We start from the raw sequence: 23,203 nt of genomic DNA, 5'->3' as shown, positions 1-23,203 counted from the left end.
ACGGGTTCAAGCCCTGGTCTGGGAAGATCCCACACGCCACAGAGAAACTAAGCCTGTGTGCCACGACTGAGCCTGCGCTCTAGAGTCCGCGAGCCACAACTACTGAGCCCATGTGGTGCAACTCCTTGAACCCCGCGTGCCTAGAGCCTGTGCTCCGCAACAACAGAAGCCACCGCAATGAGAAGCCAGTGCACCGCAAAGAAGAGTAGCCCCGCTCGCCGCAACTAGAGAAAGCCCACATGCAACAACGAAGACCCACGCAGCCAATCAATCCGTTTATTAAAAAAAAAAAGCTAAACAACAGAGGGAGGGAGGGGAATGGCAGAGGCCTCTGGGATGAGGTCACCATTGAGCTGTGTCCACCAAAACAAGAAGAAGGATCTGCCAGGACAGGTTCTGGGGCGACGAGCATCCTGGGCAGTAGGAACAGCCTGTGCAGAGACCCTGAGGCCACACTGGACTCAGTGAGCTGGACAGGGCTCTGTCTCTGGGCCAGTGTCTGGGTAGGGAAAGAAAGATACTTGGGCTCCGAGAGCCTGGCCTTGGAGGTGGCCTTGGGAAACCCTGTGCTTGATTGCCAAGACAAGACAGAGAGCAAGGGACCCCCAGCATCAGGACCCACCCCCAGCCCCTCCCTGCCTGGCGCGGATGCCCCAGGGCAGGGGCATCAGTCAGGGGCAGTGGTGTGTAGGGGGAGTGAGGGCTGAGATGAGCTCCCTGGGGAAGAGGCCTGCCCTTTCAGGTGGGGCAGGGTATGGGTGCCATCCTTGGGACCTCGGCAGCCCCTCACTGAGCCCCTGGTGCCTCGGAGCTGTTTCTCAGCTGCCAGCACCAGGAGCCACTTTCTGTTTCCGCTCTGTACCCACACATTGGCAGCCTCCTATGTGGGCCCTGCCAAAATGAAACTCGAGGCTGGGCTGGGGCTGGTGGTTGGGGGCACCTCTCCCATTACTGATGGGTACCATAGTGACCAGATAGTGCCTGGGCGGGAGGGCAGAGGTGGGTGGTTGGGATGGTACAGGGCTGCCCCACAGGCCCGACTGGACCTATGAGGGCATGTCCAGCAGCCCGGGACCCCTTAGCCCCCGTCTGCTTGCCACGCTGGCTGTGGCATTAGTTAACGGGACAGATGAACCCCTGCCCACATGGAGTGCACATTCAAAAATAATGAGTAAGAGGTACAGCAGGACAGATGGTGACAAGTGCCAAGGAGAAGACTGATGGGGGGATCAGGGAGGTGCAACAAGCAGGTGACATTTGTAGGTAAAGCCTGAAGTTGGTGAAGGAGGAGCCCTGCCAATACCTGGGGGAACAGCGTTCTAGGCAGAGGGAACAGCCGGTGAAAGACCCTGAGGCAGGACTGTTTGGGGTGTTGGAGAGCCACCTCCAGCTATGAGGCCAGTGTGGCTGGAACGGAAGGAGAAAGATGGAGAGAGAAGGGCGTGAGGATAGGTTGTGGGTCACAGTGAGGAGATGGGCTTTTACTCTGTGTGATGGGAGCTATGGAGGGCTGTGAGCAGAGGAGGGACAGGTAGGTTTCCTCTGGCCTCTGAGCGGGGTAAGGAGGAGGCCGAGACACTAGGAAGGAGGCACAAGGGTGGCGGAGGGTCGCATAAGGCTGTACAGGTGCAGAGAAGTGGCTGGATTCTGGGAACATTTGAAGGTGGGGAGAATTGGATTGCTGCAGGACAGAGGATGAGGGAAAGGAGAAGGGATGAGGGCCCCTTTGACCCCCCCTCTCTGTTTTCACCTGTGCACCTGAAGGTCAGGTCAGGCTGGTGGCCATATGGAACCCAGCCTGGCTCCTGCAGGGCACACACTGATTCCCCCCACCTCGGAAGGCTGTGGGAGGACTCCTAGATGGGGAGAAGGGCGAGCACAGGCGTTCGGGAGTCCTGGGGCTGGGATGAGGGCTACCAGTGGCAGGCGAGACGATGTCCCCAAGAGGTGACCGGTGCCTTTGGTGATGGCCATTGGGGGCTTTGGACACAGGGCCTGGTCGGTGTACAGTGGAAGATCAAGGGGGGTGGTCCCAATGAAGTGGTGGTCTTGATCCAGCCTGAGTTCCCCCACATGGGCACTCACTCCCTTGGCCTCCCTAAAGGCCTGTGTTAACCCGCTTCAGGGAGGCCTGCCAGGTCCTCAGGGTCACAGAGAGCAGCAGGTGGCCCTCAAGCGGGAGGATGGTGAGGCCTGAGTGTGGGACAGGGCAAGAGAAGCATGCTGGAGGGCCTGGGAAAGAGAGAATCGCTGGTCCTGGGCACGGCTTACTGGTGCTCACCTTGCCCCATGTTGTGGACACAGCCTGGTGGGGTGAAGGAGCCCAGGATGGGCAAGGACATCCAAGCGAGGACGAGGGATGGGGACACGGGGCTGCTGCGGCCCTACTCGGGTTCAGGTCAGGCGGGCGCCAGGCAGACACCCCCTCCCCCCCCCGGTCGCCCCCCTCCCCCGCGCCTGGGTTTCCTCCACTGGAAAATGAGCCAGATCGCTGGCCCGCCTCCAGGACGCGGCGCGACAATGCCAGGACTTGTACGCCCGAGGTCGCCGCTGCTGCCTCCGGGGGACCCAGCTCCTGCGCGCCCCGGCCCCGCGTCCCTGCGGGGCGGAGCTAGCACTGGCCCCGCCCCTCCGTCCCACGGGCTACGGCCAGCGCGCCCCCGGCCCAACTGCGGCGCGTGACGCGGGGCGCGCGGCTCCGGCGGCCACCGTGGGCGGGCGCAGACTGCCGGGACGACCGGGAGCGGGCGGCATGGCGGCGGCGGGGACCGCGGCGGGTCCGGCGGGGCCTGAGCCCATGCCTAGCTACGCGCAGCTGGTGCAGCGCGGCTGGGGCAGTGCGCTGGCGGCTGCGCGGGGCTGCGCGGACTGCGGCTGGGGGCTGGCGCGCCGCGGCCTGGCCGAGCACGCGCACCTGGCGCCTCCCGAGCTGCTGCTGCTGGCGCTCTGCGCACTCGGCTGGACCGCGCTGCGCTCGGCGGCCACTTCGCGCCTCTTTCGGGTAAGTGCTGCTGGGGGTTGGGACGTGGGGGTCCCGGGCTGGGGGGCCGGAATGTTAGGGAGTCCGGGGCGGGGACCCAGGGCCGCCGCGCGCCCCTTTATGTCTCCGCGGACCAGGGTGACTGGAACGTGGCGAGCCTCAGGCTGGAGGAGCTCGGGACGCGTAATCTTGGGCCGACGCGTGCCCCTCTGGGCCAGGGCGGGGTGGGGTTGCGAGTGGATGTGGGGGTGTGGCCGGGCTGGAGGAAGCCTGGAACGTGGGGACCCTGACAAGGGTAGGATGCTCAAGATGTGGGGGAACAGGTTCGGTCAGTGCGGGACAAGGGGGCCCCGGGCGGTGGGAGGGCCTTGTCTGCTGCGCACTCTTTCGGACCTAGCGGAGCTGGGTATAGAAGAGCGGAGGACACGGGCAGGGAAGGCTCGGCGCACAGGGGCTGCGTGTGCCTTGCGCCTCCGGGTCATTTGGGGCGCGCTCGGAACCGGTACGGTGTCCGGGGTCGGTGCGGCGGCGGGACTGGCTCGTCCGCTGCGACTGGGAAGAGGCAGGAGCTGCCCAGTCGCTGCCGCTCGTCTGTCTGGAGTCAGCGCCACCCTCCGATCAAGGGATGCAAAGGCCTGGGCTCCCTGGCCACGCCGTGTTCGCAGCCTTTGGGGGAGGTGGCACGGCCTGGGTCTGCGAAGCTGGACTGTGCGGGCTCCAAGGGGTCGCCACCGAATTGCTCAGTTTCCGGCGAGCCTGGGAAGGCCACCTCCCCAGCTGGAGAGTGACTGTGGGGTGACATTGGCGCCTGGCCTCCCTCCCATCCTTGGGGAGGGGTCGCTTCTATGGGAGCTTGTTGGAAGGCGTTTGGGCTCCAAGCTTGGCTGTGACTTCCCTGAGGACCAGCTGGGGTCACTCCGCCCGTCTGACTGGAGGTGGCAGGGGGTGCAGGGACAGAGTGCCTGGAGCCAACAAAGGGGCCTTTCTCTGCTGGCTGGGCAGAGGCTGGCCCTTGTTAAGTCAGGGATGGGGTGTTGTCTGGCTGCCATTGTCCCCACTCCCACCCCCATATGACCCACATGGGGGTTAGAGACCCCAGCCACCACGCTGCTCCAGGGAGGGGGAGGCAGGCATGACTATGGCCCCTCCGTAGGTGAGCCCTGGTCCCAATCTTGCTTTGTTGCTTCCCCCACCTTCCCAGTTTCCAGCTGGGCAGTGGGAGGTCCAGGAGGACGAGGGCCAGAGCCCAGGAGGGGGATATGGTTGCTCTGGGACTACCAGGGTGGAGCAGGCTTCCTCCCCACGTTCCTGAGGGAGCTGGGTGGGGGACAGCAAGGTCACGGGCCCCTCACTTTTAGAATCCCTGGACGTCGGGCACTCACTCCAGTTCGTGGCTCGCCCTTCCCAAGAAACGGGCGGAGGGGCTGCCTCGTTCTCCAAAGCTCATCTTCTTGGCAGTCGTGTGGTTGCCAGGGGTTACCGGAGCTGGCTCTGGCTGTCTCCATGGCGACTGTTGGTGCTCCGGCCCCCTCAGCCTCGCCTAGGGGAGGGGGGCGGGGCTTGGCCGGCAGCTCTGGAGCCCCGCCCCCAGAGAGATTGAGGCTCTGCCCCCAGGACTCCAGGGGCGCTGGGTCCCTGAAATTCCTCCATGCCTCACCGTTGCATGCTCCCACTTCTCTTGTCCCCTCCCTGCTGTCCCCTCAGGTCCCCCCATCTGCGGTGTCCTTTCCTTGACCCTCTTTCTTCCTCTGCCCCATCCTCTCTTCCTTTTCTCCCCTGAGTTCCCATGTCCTCCCCCACCTACCCACCCCATCTTCCCCAGCCCCGTTCCTCTCTGGTCTCCCCAGTTCCTCCTCTGAGGCACCCCCTCCCCTCAAGTTCCTCCCGCATGGGGATTGCTAGGGTTCCAGCCCCCCATGTTCCCCCGGATGCCCCCATATTCCCCTCCAGTTCACTCCCATTGCCCCTTCCAAGTCTTCTCTTTAATCCTTCTTCCTCTCTGTCATACCTCTAGCTCCCCCTGAGACCCCCCAAGCCCCCCAGTCCCCTGGACTGACCCCACTGGTCTCCCTTGCTTTACACCCACGTGTCCCCCTCCTCCCCTCACAGCCTCCCCTCAACGTTTCCGCCCAGGTCTCCCCCATCACTCCCCTCCCCTTGCGGCTGCGGCTGGACAGCTGGGCACTAAGTTTAGCCCTTGGCAGGTACACGTGGGCTCTGGTTACTTTCCAGGAGGCTGTGGGTACCGGGCCCGGCACTGCCTGGCCTGGGGAGTCCCTGGGCCTTGGTTTCCCTACCCTGGAGGAGCGGCCCTTGGCTACCAGTGCTGATGGCCGCCCGCCTTCTCACCCGTAGCCCCTAGCCAAGCGGTGCCGCCTCCAGCCTAGAGATGCCGCCAAGATGCCTGAGAGCGCCTGGAAGTTTCTCTTCTACCTGGGCGCCTGGAGCTACAGCACCTACCTGCTCTTCGGCACTGACTACCCCTTCTTTCACGACCCACCCTCCGTCTTCTATGGTAGGGGACCTGCAGGGATGGGGCAGGTTGGGGGAGGGCCCTGTTCTGAACTCAGAGAAGGGTACATGGGGGAGCTGGACACTCATCAGACATCCCATGCTGGATGTCTGCTCTGAGACAAGGGTGATGAAGGGGCCCTGGGGCCAGAAAAGGGGGCACCTGTCCCTGTCAGGACTCAGGGAAACATCCTAGAGGAGGGGACCCCTTGTGTGGGCCCAGGCAAGCAGTCCAACACGTGCAAAGGCCCTGGGGCTTGCATGAGCTTGATAATATGGGAACGAGAGGAGGATGGCAGGAGCTTGAGTTTCGTCCTAAATGGGATGGGTTTGTGGATTATAAAAAACCTTCTTCTGGCTGCCATGTGGAGACAGATGAATCTTGGGTAAGGAGGGGAGCTGGGCCCAGGGGTTAGGCAAGGGACCAATGTGGCTTGGACCAGCTTGGCAAGGAGATAAAGGTGGTGAGAAGTGGCTGCATCCATTGATTGGATTCGACGTGGGTGTCATCAAGGCCTGAGCCCTGGGTGGGATGGGCAGAAATTTGACTGCAGTGTCCTCTGTTACCAACCGGCAGGCCGATGTAGAAAACTCAGTCTACGACGAGGGGTCAGGCTTCTCTACTCTTGTGCTGACCACCCAGACTGTGTATCAGGGACACACATGGATGTGTTTCCTGCCGTGTGATATAAACATCCTGGGAGGGCTCCTGGTGGCACCAGGGAGCTGGGCATGGAACCCCTGCGCTGCACCTGTCTGTCTTGTGACCATGCTGCCCACATGGCCACTTTTCCCGTGTAACACACGCACATTTCCCGTGTCATAAATCCCTAGAGGGGAGGTTTGAGCTGTCATTCAATTTTCCTTTATGAGAATGAACTGTAATTGAACTCTCTCTCTGTAATTGAAGTTTCGAGCATGGAGTTGCCTCTGGTTCCTGCTTATAAATTATGCTGTGATAGCACACTTGCAAGTTAGCTGCTTCTCTGCAGGCACGCTTACTGAGTACCTACTGTGTACCAGGTGCTGTGCTGACACAACTGTGAGTAGGTCAGAGAAAGCCCCCCACCCCTGTGTTTTGGGGTGACAGATCTGTTAAAGTGAAACAGGAAATCTGTTAACGGTGATAAGTGCAGATGAGGAAATTTGAGTGAGCAGAGGAGCATGGGATGTGGGGTGTCTAGGAGGTGGGGAGGAGGGCATTTTCTACAGGGATGGGGATGGTCCCACCAAAGGTGACTTTTGAGTGGGGACTGGGAGGAACCTGGGGCAGATGGGAAATGCAAAGGCCACTGTCGGACAGACACGCTACTGGCTGATCAGAAGCAGCAAGGAGCCCAGTCAGGTGGGGTGGGAGCAGTGGGGGTCTTTACCATAGGGCCACGAGCAGAGGGGGGACGTTGACAGGACGACCTAAGGGTGGGGCTGAGGGCAGGAGCCGGTGTGCTCTGCCCAGGACAGGGTTGTGGTGGGGAGAGAAGTGGCTGATTTAAGAAATGTTTTGGGGCTTCCCTGGTGGCGCAGTGGTTGAGAGTCCACCTGCCGATGCAGGGGACACGGGTTCGTGCCCCGGTCCGGGAGGATCCCACATGCCGCGGAGCGGCTGGGCCTGTGAGCCATGGCCGCTGGGCCTGCACATCCGGAGCCTGTGCTCCGCAACGGGAGAGGCCACAACAGTGAGAGGCCTGCGTACCGCAAAAAAAAAAAAAAATGTTTTGAAAGCAGAATTGATAGGATTCACTGCCAAACCATAGGTGGGTGTGAGAGAGAAGGAGGATGGGGCTGGCCCCAGGGTCTAGGGGGCTGAGGGTGGGGCAGGTTTGGGGGAGACCAGGAGCTGGGTGTGGGATGCCCAGGTGGCTGATCCTGGAGATCAGGGAGGGGGATGAGGCAGGAGTGACATGGAGAGGCCAGAGCAGCAGGCGGGGTGTGTGTGGAGAGGAGGTTGGAGGTCCACAGACAGAGCCCGGCCCACCTCACCCCACAACGTGCAGGGAGGTGCAGACGCAGCCCAGATGGGGAATTATCTGCTGCCCTCTTCCCTCTGCCCCAGATCTGGGGCCCAAAGCTGGAGAGGGGGTGCTCTCCACTGTAGCAGTCTCGCCAGTGTGATAGGTGGAAAAGAGGGTGTCGCGTTTCCACAGAGGGTGCCTCCGCGTCCCTTCCTTCTCAAGAGGGACAGAGACACTTGGCAGGTGTGGGGAGGCCCCTCTCTGCTGACTGCAGCACTGCCACAAGGCTGTGCACGGAACGTGGGGGGAGACCCAGCCAGGAGTGTGAGTTTTGCTACTGAGCCCAATTGGGGAGCCCTGGACGTGTTCAAGAGGGGGATGAGTGATCTGTCAGGTGTCTTTCATGTTTTTTAATTAGGTAAACTTTACATAACATAGAATTAACCATTCTATTTTATTTATTTATTTTTGGCCGCACTGTGCTGCTCGCTGGATCTCAGCTCCCCGACCAGGGATTGGACCCATGCCCCCTGCAATGGAAGCACGGAGTCCTAGCCACTGGACCGCCAAGGAATTCCCAGAATTAACCATTTTAGCCAGTCACAGAAACACAAATATTGTGTGATTCTACTTATGTGAGGCACCTAGGGTCGTCAAATCCATAGAGACAGAAAGTAGGATGGTGGGTGTCAGGGGCTGGGGAAGGGGGAACGGAGAGGGAGTGTCTAATGGGAACAGAGTTTCAGTTTTACAACATGGAAAAACTTTTAGAGATTGGTTGCACAACAGTGTGAATATACCTAGTGCTACTAAACTTAAAAATGGTTAAGGTGGTACATTTTATGTTATATATATTTTTACCACAACTTTTAAAACTTCACCATTTTAAAGTGAGCAGTTCAGTGGCATTTAGCACGTTCACAGTGTTGCACAAGCACCGTGTCTATCTAGTTCCGGCACATTTCCATCATCCCGAAAAGGAGACCCGTCCCCGTTAGCAGCTTGCCATCCCCCCTCTCCCAGCCCCTGGCAACCATTAATCCGCTTTCTGTCTCTATGGATTTGCCTGTTCTATAGACATTTCATATACATGGAATCATTGGTATGTGATTGCATGTGCCCGTTTGCGTCTGGCTTCTTTCACTCAGCATAATGTTTTTGAGGTTTATTCACATTGTAGCGTGTGTCAAGGCTTCTTTCCTTTTTAGGGCTGCATAATATTCCACATGATGTGGCTACACGAAACGTGGATTTACCACATTTTGTGTACCCAGTCACCTGCTGATGGACATTTGGGCTGTTCCCCTTTTGATGATTGTGACTAGTGCTGCTGTGGACATGAGTATACGGGGGTCTCTTGAGTCCCTGTTTTCAGTTTCCTTGGGCACAGGCCAAGAGTGGACTTGCCAGATCATGGGGTCTGTGTATTCACAGCCATCGAGGCTGCTGTGGGGAGAATGGACAGTCGGGAATAGGCTCTGGAGGCCGGGAGAAGCTGGGGCAGCGCTGGGAGGAGATGACGGTACCCGGACCAGGGTGGGGGCAGTGGGGGCAGGGCAAGTGAGTGGAGGTGGGGACCGAAGAGGGACCCCCAGATAGAGGTCCAAGTGGATCTCCGTTGCAGGCAGGACCAGGGTACAGACGAAGGGCTGTCACTGAGGTGGCAGCATAGGAGGCGTCTAAGGGATAGCTGGCCTCCAGGGGGACTTGAGGGTCTAGCTCCAGATCACTGAGGCTTGGAGGGGGAGGGACAGGAGACCGGGGATGGAGCCCAGGGAGGCCGTTACGGGGGATGGACAAAGAAGGAGCCGCAGACAGCAGGGCACAGTCTGGAGTTCTAGGTCGATTCGGGCAGAGTCCTCGGTGATGGACTGAGGAGGGGAGGCGGAGATGGTGGGGGGAGCGATGTCCCCTGGAAAGGCACGAGGCCTGAGTGCGGGTGGGCGCATGTGCGGGGGCAGGGGGCAGGAGGTGGCTGCAGGAGGGGAGGTGGAGCCGGGCCCGCTCTGCGGGAGAGCCCGCACTCATGGGCGTTGGAAAGTGTGTGATTTCTGCCTCAGCTGCTTGGCCGGCACAGCAAGGCAGGTGGCAGCCTCCATCGGTTTGGGGATTTGCTGGGAGGGCGGCACCCAGGACCGGGTGTCTTGAGCGAGCCTGGTAAGAGAAGACGGGGAAGGGGGCCTGGGGCACAGTTGGAAATTGTGCAAAGGACCAATTTCAGGGTAGGAGCACCTTTTTCTGTAGATCTATAACTGTTCTAAAAAGTAATGCCTATTCATAAACAATGATGGGTGGAGAATGGGTAACAGAAAACCAGCGACCAGAACAGCTGCAGAGATGCGTGGCACGCCCAGCATGCAGAGGACCCATGCGCGGCTTGAGGGAGTGCTCGGGGTCGCCTGCGGGTCCCGGAGGCCCTGCAGGTCCCTGACGGCACGGTCTGGCCCTCCCCAGACTGGAAGACGGGCATGGCGGTACCACGGGACATCGCAGTTGCCTACCTACTACAGGGAAGCTTCTACGGCCATTCCATCTACGCCACGCTGTACCTGGATGCCTGGCGCAAGGACTCAGTGGTCATGCTCATCCACCATGTGGTCACCTTGGTCCTCATCATCTCGTCCTATGCCTTCCGGTGAGTCCAGGAGGGGACAGGAGTGTGGAGGGCACTGGCGTGAGCAGTGGCAAGAGGCTGGCACAGGGCAGAGGCTGATGCCTGGGTGGGGGGTATGGGGGTGTCCGTGGGAGAGGTTTCTGAAGAGAGATTCTGAAGTGATGGGGCAAAACAGGTGCAGAGAGGCACCACCTGCCCCCACCCCATCTGTCCCCCTCCAGCTCCTCCTGGATGGCAACCTTGGCTGGGTCACAAAGCAAGTGTTTACTGAACACCTGCCATGTGGCAGGTGCTGCTGGGGGCACAGCCGTGAGCACAGTAGACAAAACGTTATGTTCCAGAGCCCACTGTGGCCACCACACGTGGTCATAGTGCTTCAAGGCAGAGCCTGTGCAAACCACAGCATGCTGTATGTGTAAAAGCCACCCTGATTCCAAGGGTAAAGGAGAGTGAAAATATCTTTCAGTCCCTTTGTTATGTCATTTACATGTTGAATGACGACATTTCGGATATACTGAGTCAATTGGAATATATTATTAAAATTAATTTTACTTCTTCCTATTTACTTTTTTTTTTAAACGCTGCTGATAGAAAATTTAAAACGAAATTGGGATTAGCAGATGCAAACTATTATATGTAGGATGGATAAACAACAGGGTCCTACTGTATAGCACAGGGAACTATATTCAATATCCTATGATAAACCATAATGGAAAAGAATATGAAAAAGAATATATATATATGTATAACTGAATCACTTTGCTGTACAGCAGAAACTAACACAACATTGTAAAGCAATTATACTCCAATAAAGATATTAAAAAAATAAAAATTGAACATGGAAACTCAAAAAAAAATTTTAAAAAAAGAAAATTTAAAACGACATATACAGCTCATATTCTATTCATTTTTTTAAAATTTATTTTTATTTATTTTATTTATTTATTTTGGCTGTGTTGGGTCTTTGTTGCTGCACGTGGGCTTTCTCTAATTGTGGCTAGTGGGGGCTACTCTTCATTGCAGTGTGCGGGCTTCTCATTGCGGTGGCTTCTCTTGCTGCAGAGCATGGGCTCTAGGTGCGTGGGCTTCAGTAGTTGCAGCATGTGGGCTCAGTAGTTGTGGCGCACGGGCTTAGTTGCTCTGCGGCATGTGGGATCTTCCCGGACCAGAGATTAAACTGTGTTCCCTGCACTGCTCCACCAGGGAAGCCCCTCAAGTTCTATTCTTGTTGGACTAGCTGTGCCCTCCAGCACAGTAGCTGCTGGCCACAGGTGGTCATGTCAACTTTAATTAAACTTAAATAAAATCACACATTCTGTACCTCAGCCCAGTATGTGGCTGGTGACTCCTGTATTGGACAATGCAGATTTAGAACATTCCTATCATTCTTGAAAATTTATTAGACAGCCCTGCTCTAGAGGGTAGAATCAGATAACAACCCCCCCACAAAAAAAAACCATGAAAGAAAAGAACTAACAGTTTGTTTGAAGGTGATCACTATGGAAAATTCAAGTCGGAAGATAAGGACTGCAGAGGTGGTGAGGTGAGGTGGGGTGGTCAGGGGTGACCGGTGAGCCGAGACTGAAAGTTGGTGAAGGAAGGCTCCGGGAACACCAGGGATGTTAGGGGATGAGAACAGCCTGTGGCTGTCAGGAGGGCAGAGTGGGCATGAAGACGGTGACAGAGGTGCACAGCCACATCCAGGCTGAACTCAGACACCAAGCAGCTGTGAGGCGGAAGGCTGGATAGGGACGGGGCTCCAGCCTTCGTCAGATCCTGGTGGGGGTGCGGCCTTTCCCAGGCAAGTCTGCAGTTTGCAGCAGTGTTCAGGTTAAATGTACAAACCTGGGAGCATCAGTGAGGCAGTCATGTTGAAAGTGTGGGGTATCTGGACACAGAATGACCCAGGCCTGTGAGGGTCAGGGGTCATGGAGGGTCAGAGGTCACAGAGATGAGGAAGGATCAGAGAGGGCACTTCCAGGGAGGTTCCTGAGCCTGGGGTGTGGCTGCCACAGGACGGGTGCAGCCTGGGTGTTACTGCTGACCTAGCCCTGTGAAGGGGGGTTGGGCAGGGCAGATGGGCCAGGGAGGACAGCTCTGAACAGACCCACGGGAAGCCTGGAGGGGTGGCCAAGGGGGCCTGTGCTTGGGAGCCTCGGTGCGGGTAGGGGTCCCAGGGTAACCAGCCCTCTCTCCTCTCCCGCTTTCCTCCTCAGGTACCACAAGGTGGGCATCCTTGTGCTCTTCCTGCATGACATCAGTGACGTACAGCTGGAGTTCACCAAGCTCAATGTCTACTTCAAGTCCCGCGGGGGATCCCACCACCGGCTTCACGCCCTGGCTGCAGACCTGGGCTGTCTCAGCTTCAGCCTCAGCTGGTGAGTCGGCAGGGGAGGAGGCGGGCCTAGTGGAAGGGGAGGGGACCTGGTGGAGGTAGGCGGGGCCAGGCCGGGAAGGAAGTGGGGCTTATGAGAGTGGGTGGAGCCAAGCAGGAAGGAAGTGGGTCCCAGAGAGGCGGGTGGGCAGGGAAGGGGTGGGTCCTGGTGAGGTGGGTGGGGGCTTGGTGAGGTGGGAGGGGCCAGACAGGGCCAGGGTGATGTGGGCGGGGTCTGGTGGGACAGCAGAGGGCACGAGTTGGGAATAAGCAAGTTGGGCAGGAAAGGACAGCACAGGAATGGAGACAGCTGGGCAGGAATGAACAAGGGTGGGGTAAGGAGACATGGATGGGTGAGGATGTGCAGGGGCAGATGGATGAGTCCAGACGGGACAGGACAGGGACTGGGGGGAAGGGAGGGGCCTCCCCTCCCCCTCCCCCTCTCCCCCACAGCCTCCTCGACGCGCCCCTCCCTTCTGCAGGTTCTGGTTCCGCCTCTACTGGTTCCCGCTCAAGGTCCTGTATGCCACGAGCTACTGCAGCCTGCGGTCGGTGCCTGACATCCCCTTCTACTTCTTCTTCAACGCACTCCTGCTGTTGCTCACGCTCATGAACCTCTATTGGTTCCTGGTGAGTTGGCGCTCACAACTCCTCGCCACCCCTTTCTTCTCAGATGCCAGTCCTGTCCCGGTCCCCGTCCCCAAGGGGCGCTCCAGGTGCACGCCCTTCTCACGCACTCCCAGGGAGGAGGGGCACGTTAGGCAACGTGCAAAGGGCCGGTGGCAGGAGCACCCAGCCATCAGGAGGGCAGCGAGGTCGGGGACGGGGCTCTCTTCTCACCTGTGCCTTCCCCTCCCACAGTACATCGTGGCTTTTGCTGCCAAGGTGCTGACGGGCCAGGTGCGCGAGCTGAAGGACGTGCGGGAATATGACACAGCAGAGGCCCTGAGCCCGAAGCCCAGCAAAGCTGAGTGAGTGTGGAGGGGCCCCCAGCCCTAGTTCATTCGTTAACCACGTCCGTCTGATCGAGCGCGCTCTGTGGGTAGGCCCCGGAGACACGGCAGCGGATGAGGCTGATGCCGACGCTGGCCCCCCGGAGCCTGCATCCAAAAGAGAGACTGCGATAACGCCATGGACGATGTAGCGACAGAGTTAGATGCTGTCAGGACAGACAGCGAGGAAGGTGGGGGTAGAGAGGTGAGGGGTGAGAATCAGGGTCTCGGTGGTGGGAGCCGTGAGGGCCAAGCCCAGTGCTGAGGAGCAGCTGTTTTCCAGGCCTGACGGCAACCTCTAAGCAGGTGGCAGTGGAAGGGGGCGGTGAGGGGGTGCCATGGGCGGCCCAGGGAGCCCGGGCTCTGTTCGGGCTAATACTCCCTGGTCCAGCGGGGCAACCACTGGTCAGCCAAGCAGGAGATGGGGCCGGGGGTTCGGGCCCAGGGGGGAGTTGTAGGGATGACGAGCCAAAGGGGCCTCTTCGACCGTCCTGGAGGTAGGGGCCTCGGGACTGCCAGCCCTGGGATGTGAGCCAGATGGCGCCCAAAGCCCCTGGCCTGGAGGGGCCCCAGGAGTGAATGGAGGCGGGTTGGGATGACCAGCAGGGTCCAAGGTGTGCAGCGCCTCACAGTCAATGTGAGGAGTGGTTGAGCAGCACTGAGATGGGGGCTGCTGAAGGCTCGCAGGGCGCTCCCCAGCAGACCCTCTGATTTGACCCCTGGGAGGTCATCAGTGACCAACCTGGGAAAGATGGTTTCGGGGAAGCAGTGGGCTCAGAGTGCAGTGAGGTGTGGGTCAGAATGGGCAGGGAGGAGGATGAGAGAAGCAGAGATTTTTTAAAAATCTCCTTGAAAGACATGAGAAGGGGAGCAAAGAACTGGGGGAATTGCCAGAGCAGCCAAAAAGCCAGCGCCCAGGTTAGAGGGGAGTCAGGCAGGTGAGCAGGGATTGTGGACACAAGAGGGCTGGGCCGCAGGTGAGGTCACCCCAGTGGTCAGATCCCAACTCTGGTGTAGAACTAACGAGACTTGCTTTGGATGTAGGTGAAATAGAAATAAAAAATTCAAAGATGACCCAAGACCTCTGGCTCGAGCTGCCATTTACCGAGATGGGACTCAGGGCAGGACCATGTGCACCGGTGGGGGTAGGGGGTTGGGAGTCTAGTTTTGAGGGTGTCGGATTGTCGATGTCCAGCGAACCTGAGTTGGGAATTGCGCGTAGAGGTCAGTGAGGTCTCACCAAGGAGTCTGACCAACCCTCAGAGGCTTCCAGAAGAAACAGTGATTAAAGAGAACTCCAGGGGTGAGGTTGGGGAGGCACCTGCTTGGCTAAATCTAAAACTGAAAGACCTTTCTGCTGTAAAACAGTGAACTCCTAGAGATGTCCTTGTAAACGCAGAGCCCAAGGCAAAGAGCAAGCCAGACCACCTAGCTCCACCCTGCTCCCTGCTCTGTCTCCCCCAAGAATGTCCAGCCAGAATGTGAGTTGGGAGGCTGGCGCCTCCAGCCCCAAATGACAGCATTCCCACTAGGATGGCAAAGAACAAACTCCATACAGAAATGACAGGGGACTGGGGACATGCTGCCATGGTTGGCCCCATGGGCACCACCTGCAGAACCTGGTCCCTAAGGATGGCTAGAGTTAGCACAGTTGGGTATAAAACAAGATGGGATAAAAAGCAATGAGAATGTGGAATGTGCCACAAAAGAGCTGGTCAGGACACCTCAAAATCGTCAGGTCATGGAAAACAAGAGACTGAGGAACCGTCAGCTCAGATTGACTGAATGCAATGTGGGATCCTGGACCAGAAAAGGGACATCTGTGGAAAAACTGGTGAAATTCAAATAAAGTCTATGGTTTAGCTCATAGCAATGTTCTAGCATTGGTTTCTTAGTTGTGATAAATGCACTGTGGAGATATAAAATGTTAACGTTCGGGGAGACTTGGGCAAGGGCTACCCTGGAGCTCTTTATGCTATCTCTGCAAATCTAAAATTATTCTAAAATGAAAAGTTTATTAAAAATGTAAAAGGCATGAGAGACCATGAAAAACAGCATTGGATGTTAAATATATTTCTTTCCTAGGGCTGCCGTAACAAAGTACCACAAACTAGGGGGCTTAAAACAACAGAGGTTTATTCTCTCACAGTTCTAGAGACCAGAAGTCTGAAATGAAGGTGTCAGCAGAGCCACTCTTGCTCTGAAGGTCTTCCTTGCCTCTTCCAGTTTCTGGGGGTTCCAGATGTTTTTTGGCTTGTGGCTGCATCACTCCAATCTCCATTTCCTGTCTTCAAATGGTCTCTCTGGCTCTTATAAGGGCATTTGTCATTGGATTTAGACCACTATGATCTCATCCCAAATTCCTTCACTTAATTACATCTACAAAGACTCTTTTTCCAAATAGAGTCACAGTCACAGTTCTAGAGATTAGGATGTGGACATATCCTTTTAGGGACCACCATTCAACCTATTATAGACGTTAAGTCTCCAACGATTAGATACAGCTGAAAAGAGAATCAGTGAATTGAAAGCTGCGGAGAAATTACCTAGGATGCAGCCTAAACAAATGGAAAATATGACAGCTAGAATAGTAAGAATTATGTGGCTGAGTCCTAATAGGAGATAGATAGACAGGGAGAGACAACATGAGAAGACATAATGCTGAGAATTTTTCCAGAAAGTGACAAGACATAAATCATAAGCAGGATGAATACAAAGGCATCCGGGCCCCAGACACATCATAGTGAAATGTGAAACAGCTACAGAAAAGAAGAGATGACCTACGAAACAGTGACAGACTAACAGCAACGAGGGAAGCTGGAAGACTGGAGTCAGATATCACCTCAAATGCTGAAAGGAAGTAACAAGAAACTGTGACTCTTATACACAAGTTTAAAAACAGTTACACAAGAGAAAGGAAACCTGTTGGCTTGCATGAGATCCTGGGTTTGGTCCCCAGCATCCCCACCAAAAAAAAAAAAAAAAAAGGATATCCGCAGGAACAAGAACTAAGAAGGCTTACCATTCACAGATCTTCTCTAGGAGAATATTTCAGAAAACTACCCCAAGAGATAGATCAGCAGAGAAATTGATACATATCTGGGTAAAAAAATTTTTTAATGCCTAATTTGAGAGATTTTTAAAAATTAGAGCTGAAATATTTAATATTATTGAAACAGGATTGGTGGCTTTGCATTTTGCAGGAGGGTAGGGCATTACCTTTGGGCTATATTGAGTATTTATGTTAACACTATTAGGGTGTAGAGGGGAGAATGGAACCAAAAACAGGTACAACAAAGTAAATGCAGGAAAGGAAAGCTAGAAAAAGCAGGGTAAGTAATGCAGAATGAGGGTAGAATCTCAACTATTGCGCATGCAAATAAACACACATGGAATAATCATGACAATTACGCGACTGGGCTTTTAAATAAATCCATCTCTGACCTGGTCAAAAGACTTCAACTCCAGGATAAATAAAAGTTGTAAGTAAAAAGACAGGAGGAGGGCTTCCCTGGTGGCGCAGTGGTTGAGAGTCCGCCTGCCGATGCAGGGGACACGGGTTCGTGCCCCGGTCCAGGAAGATCCCACATGCCGCAGAGCGGCTGTGCCCGTGAGCCATGGCTGCTGAGCCTGTGCGTCCGGAGCCTGTGCTCTGCAACGGGAGAGGCCACAACAGTGAGAGGCCCGCGTACCGCAAAAAAAAAAAAAAAAAAAAAGACAGGAGGAGAAAGGTGTAATTTTTGATGTGAAAGGATCCGCATGATGCAGCCCTAAACTGTGGCGAGATGGGACCACAGGAGGTAAAGTCCACGTTCCTCATCAGGCAGCTCCGAAGCAAGAACAGATGTTCTTTTTAAGCACAGGAACACTTCTCAAAATTGAAAAAAACCAGGGGCAACCTCCGTTGCTCAGAACCAGGATCGTGCAGACCACGTATGATGAAAATGCAGTTAGATTTGAAAACAATGACTGAGAACCACTTTGAAGGACCCCGGAGTGGAGAACAAATCACGTGGCAAAGCAGCACTGAGGCCTTCTTTGCTCCTGCTGGTTCTCTCTTCTGAACCCCCTCCATGGGGCCCCTCCTGGACCTCTGTCTTCGGCCCCCTGCAGTGGCCCCTGCACCCTGGTCACGACCTCGGTCTGAAGCCCCCATCGTTCTCTTGGGCTGCTGGGACCGCCATCCATCGGGGGCCCTCACCCCGCTCTGGGTCTGCTGACCTGCCTGAGGCTACCCCACCCCTCCGTACACCGGCTTTCTCCTCCGTGACACTCTCAGCTGCCCCCGCTGTATCTGAAGAGCCATGACCCGCACATCTGGTCCTCGCTGCAGCACTAATGGGGGCCAGGGGTCCTCAGCGATGCCTGGGCAGTGCCTGATCTCCTGAGACTCTTCCTTCTCCTCGGCCACCAACTGTCCTCACCATTGTCCCCTCACCCGATGACTTGGCTTCCGTGTCCCCAGGAAAGCAGGGGTAGCCGGATGAGGACATCCACCCTCTAGTGCCGGCTGGCTGCTTTGGTAGATGGTCCGTCTCCCTCTGAGGCCACCGTCCCGGGCCACCGATGTCCACCCCTTTGCCTGCTCAGGGACATTCTGATCAAGAAGAGAAACCTCCTCTCTCTGCTCCGCTTACAGCCCAGCACCCCCTTCTCCTCCCTTCTCGAACCCAGCTCCCTCTGGGGTCTTCCCCCCACCACCCCGAGACCACTCCTGTCCGCTCCACTGATGCTAAACAAATCTGGTGGTCACTGCCCCCCGCCTTTTTTTGAACAGTTTTATTGAGATGGAATTCACACACCATGCAATTTGCCCATTTGCCGTGTAGAAGTCAATGTTTTTAGTCCATTCACGGAGTTGTGAAACCATCACTGCGGTTTTAGAACATTTTTGTCACCCCCGCAAAAGAAACCCCATACCCAACCCAACCTCTCCTTTTGCAATCGCCAGTCTGCCTCTGCTCCCTGCTTCACTTTCTTTTTTTTTTTTTTTTTTTCTTTTTTAGTATTTATTTATTTACTTGGTTGCACTGGGTCTTAGTTGCGGCTCGCAGTCTCCTTAGTTGCGGCACGTGGGCTCCCGCTTCACTTTTTAGTGCCCTCCTGCTCCGCATCTGGCCTCCCCCTCTCCCAGGGCCCTTTCACTTAATCCACCCCGACTTCTAAGTTTCTCTCCCAGCTCACAGTGCTCCTCTGAGTGCCATTGTCTGTGTCAGTGTCTGCTTGACATTCCAAGCACCTTCTAAATATCCAGAATCAACCCCCATTCCCACCGCAAACTACCTCTCGTGAACATTTGTCCATCGCACTTGATGGCAACTCAGGGTGAAAACCTTGCAAAACCCTAGGGAGCCCCCCGTCTCTCCCTCTCCTCCTTATCCTCAAGGAAACATCCAGAATCCACCCGAGTCTCTGCCTGCCCACATCCCCCTGCAGCTTCCACCCTCGTCCTGATTTTCTCTTTCCCGCTGTGGTGCACTGAGACGAAAAAGTGTAAATCTGATTCTGCAGAGAGGCCGTCTCGCCCTAGTTGGGTACTCCCCTCCCCCGCAAATACACTGTTTTTGAGGAGGGAGGGGGCACTTGGAAGCTTGTGCAGAAAAACAAACCAGAATCACCACAGGAAAGCTCTGATAAAGAGGCACAGGGCGGGGGTACGGATCCTTGGAGGTATTAAACCTTCTATAGAAGTATAGGAATTAAAACAGTGGGAACAGAGCTGAGCCCATCAAACTTTAGCAAAGAAGCATCCCGGGAGGGAAGGAAGAACTGTCGATGGGACGCTTGCTTGGTAACCATCTTTATCTCGCATGAGCCCCCAGTGCAAACTCCCAAAGCATCAAAGATGTTGATGCAGAAATGGAAGCTGTGCAATCAAAGAGTCGAAATGAGAGACTGTGCCGTCCAGCAACTGAACTATGGGAAGACTCAAGAAGCTGGGAACCCCACCTCTGCTCTGTCTAAAAGACCAACAGGCAAAGCTGAAGATATAGGACAGATGGGAGGTCCACGGGGGGCTTATCTCTGATCTCCCAGATAAAGGGCTCCCGCGGTGGCAGCGAGAGAAAACAGCAGCCCACGGAGAAGTGGGCCGAGGGCGGGAGGTGTGCTCCCAGGAAGGGGCATCCAGTGGCTCCAGCCCCAGGGAAGAGCAAACTAAAGTGACTGAGACCATCTTCTCCAGGAAAGTCTTTACGTTCTCATATGGAACGGTCTCTGAGCTAGAGTGCTCCACAAACCAAAGGGCTGCAGGGTACAGTAATGCACATATGCTAGTATCTGAGGATACACAGAAGTCAAAGGGTGGTAGATCCCTAGGAGCCGCTCGGTTGAACTGTGAGTTTTCTATGCTTTCTGAGGTCTAGACCGTGAGAATATATTACTGGCTCAGAAAACTTAATACAGTTGTACATAAACTAGACTGTAGAATTCACTTTAGCAGAGACTGATGGACCATGTGCAAAGGCACGAAGAGTTCTCATACGTGGGAATAGGAATGGTCAATGGCCGTGACCGTAAGACTGCGGGGAGATGCTGTCTTGGCATCAGCAGGCTGGCCAGTTAAACAGGACACAACACCGAGCAAGTGATGGCAATAGCGGTGAGGGGCAGGGGTAGACCTGTTGAGTCCAGTAAGGTGGGCCTGGGCAGATCCCCAGGGTGCAGGTCCCCTCCCAGTCGGGACCCCAGAGACCTGCCACTAACACAGGCAGGGAAGATCATCAGTGCACATGGGAGCGATCTCGGTGGCACATTTTTGGAAAATTGAGGTGCAGGAGAAGACATCTTTGTAGACAGTTTGAAATATGCAAACCATGAACGTTGTTTAGACGTTAGGGGTCTTTCTCTGGGATCTTACAGTACTGATTCGTTTTAAAACACTACATAACTTTGTTTTAAGGACATGGAAGCAAAGAAGGGGCTGTGGCAGGTGTAGACAGAGGGCAGTGGATGGAGAATCATGGGCTGGGAAGCCTTTCCTGGTAGGGCCATTGTAGTTGGGGAGGAGCCTGCCCGGTGGGATAGCCGGGGGCTCTGGCCAGTTCTGCCTCCCTGGGAGAGGAGGAGGATAAAGCGCTGGTGCAGGTCCAGGCGATGGGCTTAAATCAGGCAGAGGTTGGTAGGTGACTTTTGCCCTCCAGCAGCCGCGGGTGGCCCAGGGGGGAGGGGAGAGGAGGGTTTAATTGTAGGAAGGAGCAGGGACCACTTGCCCAGCAGGCAGATGGCAGGGTCTTTTGGCCTTGTGGGCTGGGAGGAAGAATGGGGCGGGGCTGGGAAAAGGAGGGCAAGGAGGGCGGGACGGTGGTGGGAGGTGCTACGTGGTGGCGTGGGGTCCCTAGGCTAACCTGGGCCGGTTCTGGCTCGCAGGAAGCCGCTGAGGAATGGACTGGTTAAGGACAAGCGCTTCTGAACCCCTCGACCCCGGCCCCGCCGCCCAGGACCCAGCCCCACCCAACCTCGCCCTCGGAGACCAGCCACGCGGCTCCCCCATTCGCCCCCTGTACCCTGGCCCTATCAGGCTCCGCCCCCGCCGCAACGCACCCCGCCCTGGCCACTCCCGGGACCCCTGCCCCGCCCCCTCCAGACCCCGCCCCCGTGATTGGTCCCTATTCGACTTCAGGATCGCGGCCACGCCCCCCGAGACCCTGACCTGGCCCAGGTCTTTCCAGGGACCCCGGTCCCGCCCCCAGCCCGCAGGTCCCGGAGCCCACCAGCCCCTGAGCACTCGCCCGGCCGCCGCCTGTGACGATGATGCCACCGCTGTGCCGGCGTCCGGGCCGCCACGTCCTTCTTCTCCTACTGGCCATGCTGCTGCCCTCGTCACCCCCGGCCCGCGCCCCCGCGCCCCCGGGCCCCGCCGCCGCCCTACTCCAGGCTCTCGGGTTTCCCGACGTGCCCCGGGGCGCCCCCAAGTCCCGGCCTGTACCCCCTGTCATGTGGCGCCTGTTCCGCCGCCGGGACCACCAGGAGGCCAGGGCGGGCCCTCGGAGGACGCCCCTGGGGACTACCCTGCGGCCGTGCCATGTGGAGGAGCTGGGGGTCGCCGGAAACATCGTGCGCCACGTCCCGGACCGCGGTGAGTGGGGTCTGCGCTGGGGGCGTGGGTCTGGGAGGCCGATACCCCGCTGGGCGCCCCGAGCCCGCCACGAGCCTCCAGCGGCGCGTGAGGAAGGCCGGAGAGCCCTGAGGGTCGCCACCCTCCCCGTCCAGCCCGCAAGCAACCTGGGCCTCTGAACTCCCTCAGCTCCTCCGCGTGGACACCTGCCGGGACAGGGGATGGGGTGGGGGAGTAATCCGAAGGCCAGGCTCCCTTGCACCGAGCAGGGCCCCTTGCTTGCAGCTGAAGCCCTACCCCCACTCCATCCCACCCCCTCTGCCGCTTCACACCACTTGATGCCTTCCTGCAGATGCCACCCGCCCTAGCATCGCTTCCCCACTAGCCCCATGCGTTCGCTCATTTCCCCCCCCACCTCCCCACCCCCGCCTATGTCCCCAACGGCGGGCTGGCCGCCCTACACTGGTCGGGGCCTCTTCCTTGCAAGTGACGCCCTGCCCCCACTCCATCTCCCTCACCCACCGCCGCTTCACACCATTTGACGCCTTCTAACAGATGGTGCGACCCCCAGCTCCGGTCGCTCACCTTCCCCCGCTGTCCCCAACCAAGACCCATTCGCGGGCCGGTCGGCACCGAGTGGGGACCCAGCGCCAGCCGAGCCCTCTCCCTTCTTCCCCAGGCGCGGCCGCCCGGCCCCCGGAGCCCGCCTCAGCTGCGGGACAGTGCCCTGAGTGGACCGTCGTCTTCGACCTGTCGGCCGTGGAGCCAGCCGAGCGCCCGAGCCAGGCCCGCCTGGAGCTGCGCTTCGCGGCTACAGAGGCGACGGCGGGGACGGCGGGCGGCTGGGAGCTGAGCGTGGCGCCGGCGGGCGCGGGCCCCGGGCAGGTGGTGCTCCGCCAGGCGGTGTCCGCCCTGGGAATGCCGGTGCGCGCCGAGCTGCTGGGCGCCGCCTGGGCCCGCAACACCTCGGCGCCGCGCAGCCTCCGCCTGACTCTGGCGCTGCGTCCCCAGGCTCCCGCTGCCTGCGCGAGCCTGGCCGAGGCCTCGCTGCTGCTGGTGACCCTCGACCCGCGCCTGTGCCACCCCCTGGCCCGGCCGCGGCGCGAGGCCGAGCCCGCAGTGGGCGGCGGCCCTGGGGGCGCGTGTCGCGCGCGGCGGCTCTACGTGAGCTTCCGCGAGGTGGGCTGGCACCGCTGGGTCATCGCGCCACGCGGCTTCCTGGCCAACTACTGCCAGGGCAAGTGCGGGCTGCCCGCCGCGCTGTCCGAACCCGGCGGGACGCCCGCGCTCAACCACGCTGTGCTGCGCGCGCTCATGCACGCGGCCGCCCCTAGCGCCGCCGCCGGCCTTCCCTGCTGCGTGCCCGCGCGCCTGTCGCCCATCTCCGTGCTCTTCTTCGATAACAGCGACAACGTGGTACTGCGGCACTACGAAGACATGGTGGTGGATGAGTGCGGCTGCCGCTGACCGGGGGCGGGCGGGAGAGGGCAACAATAAACACTGCGTGGTCCGCTCTGCTGCCTTCTCGGGTCTTGTCACCTGGGAGTGGGGAGGGAAGCAGCTATGTCCATCACCATCGACCACCAGGATGGTGGGTGGAGGTCCTACAAGTGACGCCGCCGGCGCAGCCTTCCCAGAACCCATCTCTAGGGGGCCCAACGTCTAATGTACACGGGCCCCAGGAACTGACCCTGCGTAGGCCCAGATTCCCCAACTCCCGTCCC

General features: G+C 57.7%; 1 protein-coding gene and 1 long non-coding RNA gene across 4 annotated transcripts; one reads left to right on the top strand and one right to left on the bottom strand.

Annotated features, from left to right (window-relative positions):
- Nucleotides 1-287: 287 nt before the first annotated feature.
- On the bottom strand, nt 288-2,056 carry LOC132518666 (uncharacterized). Its single transcript, XR_009539928.1, has 3 exons — nt 1,918-2,056; nt 1,304-1,407; nt 288-499 (listed from the first exon to the last, which is right to left on the bottom strand). It is a non-coding gene; the product is annotated as an uncharacterized LOC132518666 (long non-coding RNA).
- A 564-nt stretch (nt 2,057-2,620) lies between these two features.
- On the top strand, nt 2,621-22,346 carry CERS1 (ceramide synthase 1). 3 transcript variants are annotated; one of them, XM_060144828.1, is made up of 8 exons: nt 2,648-3,001; nt 5,336-5,495; nt 9,898-10,078; nt 12,274-12,435; nt 12,914-13,061; nt 13,293-13,402; nt 21,045-21,500; nt 22,159-22,346. In XM_060144828.1, the coding sequence occupies exons 1-8, from the start codon at nt 2,753-2,755 to the stop codon at nt 22,208-22,210; spliced, it is 1,518 nt and encodes a 505-aa protein (XP_060000811.1). In that variant the 5' UTR covers nt 2,648-2,752; the 3' UTR covers nt 22,211-22,346. The 3 variants fall into 3 exon arrangements, with proteins under 3 accessions (XP_060000812.1, XP_060000813.1, XP_060000811.1); XM_060144829.1 differs by lacking the exons at nt 21,045-21,500; nt 22,159-22,346 and adding an exon at nt 15,509-16,420 and having other exon boundaries at nt 2,621-3,001; XM_060144830.1 differs by lacking the exon at nt 22,159-22,346 and having other exon boundaries at nt 2,630-3,001; nt 20,792-21,167.
- The last annotated feature ends 857 nt before the right edge of the window (nt 22,347-23,203 follow it).

Source organism: Lagenorhynchus albirostris, chromosome 3 (genome assembly GCF_949774975.1).
Source record: "Lagenorhynchus albirostris chromosome 3, mLagAlb1.1, whole genome shotgun sequence".
Classification (NCBI taxonomy): Eukaryota; Metazoa; Chordata; class Mammalia; order Artiodactyla; family Delphinidae; genus Lagenorhynchus; species Lagenorhynchus albirostris.
Note: the sequence above shows the minus strand (reverse complement) of the source record. Positions and strands in the feature narration are given on the sequence as shown.